General features: G+C 46.2%; 1 gene segment (V, D, J or C); it reads right to left on the bottom strand.

Annotated features, from left to right (window-relative positions):
- Positions 1 to 328: 328 nt before the first annotated feature.
- On the bottom strand, positions 329 to 2,365 carry LOC124991229 (T cell receptor beta variable 20-1-like). The segment is given in 3 exon segments: positions 329 to 373; positions 1,651 to 1,970; positions 2,281 to 2,365. Coding segments are annotated over 3 exon segments (405 nt in total).
- Positions 2,366 to 2,660: the final 295 nt, after the last annotated feature.

Here is a 2,660-nt window from a genome sequence, read left to right on the forward strand (position 1 = left end):
CCGGGAGGTGAGGTTCGCGCCGCCGGGAAGGTGAAGTTTGCGCCGGCGGGAAGGGAGGGGCGCTGCTGCTTATTGTAAAGATCAGAATGTTCTCAGAATAAGAACTTCTTGGTCCCTGACAAAACATATTGCCAACAGCTAGTTTGTTATCAGTACTTATTTTTAGAGGATTTCAATGTCAGTTTGTTTTGTACTTTTTTGTTCTTTCTATCCCTGTGATGAGTGTTCTTGAAGTCAGGGCATCTTTAGTGTCCACAGGAACTTTTGGTAAGAGTCAGAGCTCTGGGATTACTGAGGGTGGATCCTGATACTGGGGTCTGATAGCCCCTCACAGTTCTACATCTTTGTACAGGACATATCTGCTGCCAGGAAACTAAGGCCATACAGCCAAGAATCGTGTTCCACAGGGCAGAGGTAAAGGGTCATGCATCATCTTTCTGCTCTGATCTGGTACATGCTACAGATTTTTTTGAGGGAAATAGTAAGAGTAGATGACAATAAGTCTCCCCTATGGACAGTACACTTAGTGGTGACTGAGCCAACTCAATTCTACTTTCTAGTTCTCACTAGGAAATGCTCTTCATTCTTTATTTTCAAGACCTCAAATCCCCTGTAACACTTTCATATATTTGTTTTTTGATCTCTCTTTCTATATAGAACTTAATCAGTCTTAACATGTAATTAAAACATGCAGGCATTGCCTGACAGTGTATGGTCATTTATTTAAAACTAAACAATGGACTTTTAAAATATCTCCCCCCTAAAAACAACAATGTGTGAGACAGATGCTATGTGGTTTCCTTGTAACATATCTTCACATGTTTATGTACAAAATTCCTTCTTGTAATAACTGGCACTAATGTATTCTGCTCACTTTCTATAGAATCATTTAGAGTTGTTGGTCAATGTCATTTTTTGTTTTCTATTAGAAAATGATTTCTCTAAGGTTCTACCTTCTGTGCTCCACTTGTGATCTTCAACCTTTTGAGAGAACTTTCTAGACCTCTCAGTCATGTAATCTGAAGTCCTCCTTACAGGGTTTCTCTGACTTATCTTTTTATTGACCCAAATCTCCAGAACAGCTCACCAAATCCCTTTCAAGGTAAGTTTCAGATATGCTCGGTACCTGCAGTGGGTTTTATCACAGCAGTGGATCCTTATGAGTAAACCTCTCTGCCTGGTTGCCTCATGACTTCTGCTGATCTTGAGAGTCCAGCAAGGTGACAGGACTTTGCTGAACTTCATAGAGAGTCAGTTGCCAAACGAAACATCATAGAAATATAAAGTGATGTGTAGATGTCTGCAGATGTAACTGTGGGATAAGATTTATCAAGAACATATGAAAAACATGGTAGTCAGGCAAAGACCAAGGTCTTCAAATACTTGGGGAACTTTCCATGTCAGTTGGTCACATTAATGACTGCACTTTATTCCCATATTTCAAGATCAGGGCAAAAATATCCACCACCATAATCCTCTACATCCAGCTTCTTGGTCTACAATCACTCTGCCCCCCACAACAATGTTTACAGAGGTTTCATTGAGAGAAGCTGTGGTTTTCTCTCCCCAGGCTCCTCCCACAGGGCTCCTGGGTCTGAGGGTGGGCGGAGCAGGCTGCTGCAAGCCTTCTTGCCTTGGTCTCTGACTTACACACAGCACTGTGTCACTGGCACCACAGAAGTAGAAGCTGCTGTCTTCAGAATGTGCACTGGTCACCATCAGAGATGCAAAGGTGAGGTTTGGGTGACTGACAGAAAACTTGTCCTGGGCAATATCTTGTTCCCAGGTGACATCAGAGCCTGGATTAGAAGTTGCCATCAGCACGAAGCTCTTTTTGGGGAACTGGCGGTACCAAAACACAATTTGGAACTGGATGCCCACAGAGTGACACTCGATCTTCACAGAGGTCCCACTCTTGCAGATGGCCCTGCTTGGATGTTGAGAGACATGAGCACCAAGCCCAGAGCCTGCTGAAACACAGGGACAGAGGAGGGCAGCAGGATCAGAGTCAGGCAGGACCCAGAACACTCAACTCTCCCACCACCTTTCTCCCAGCCCCAGGGAAATCCTTTCCTCTCCCCAGGCATCCTCTCAGACTCCCTGGGACCGTACTCCCCTGCCTCCCCTATCTGCTGCCTCACCCTGTGCACTTCAGACAGCCTGGACACATCCTCTCACTTTCATAGGCACAAACATTCCACAATGCCTGGCCTCCACCTCACTCACACCAGCACACACACACACACAAGCCCACACTCTCAGGGAGGAGAAGGTTCTTACTGGGCCCCAGAAGCAGCAGAAGCAGCAGCATCTTCAGCATTGGCCTCACACCACCTTCTCTGGAGAGGTCTGACCATGTGTCCCCTCCTGCCTTTCCCCAGACCTGGAGGATGGGTGCCTGAAGACAGGAACCTGGGGTGCTCTCATCTGCCCCCTGCTGGTGGTCCTTGGCCAGTGATCCAGGATGCCTCCCCATCCCATGTATAGAAGGTGCTCTAGACCTGAACACTGGGGTGATCAATGAGTTTCTTACGTGGCAAAGGATATGCATTCTGGAAGTAAATGATTTTTACCCAATCCTCAGTTTCTTTCTCGGATCTTCAACATCATTGTCCCTGGGCACCTCAGGGCTGTTAATCAATGTACTGCAGGCTGACACT

Source organism: Sciurus carolinensis, chromosome 8 (assembly GCF_902686445.1).
Source record: "Sciurus carolinensis chromosome 8, mSciCar1.2, whole genome shotgun sequence".
Classification (NCBI taxonomy): domain Eukaryota; kingdom Metazoa; phylum Chordata; class Mammalia; order Rodentia; family Sciuridae; genus Sciurus; species Sciurus carolinensis.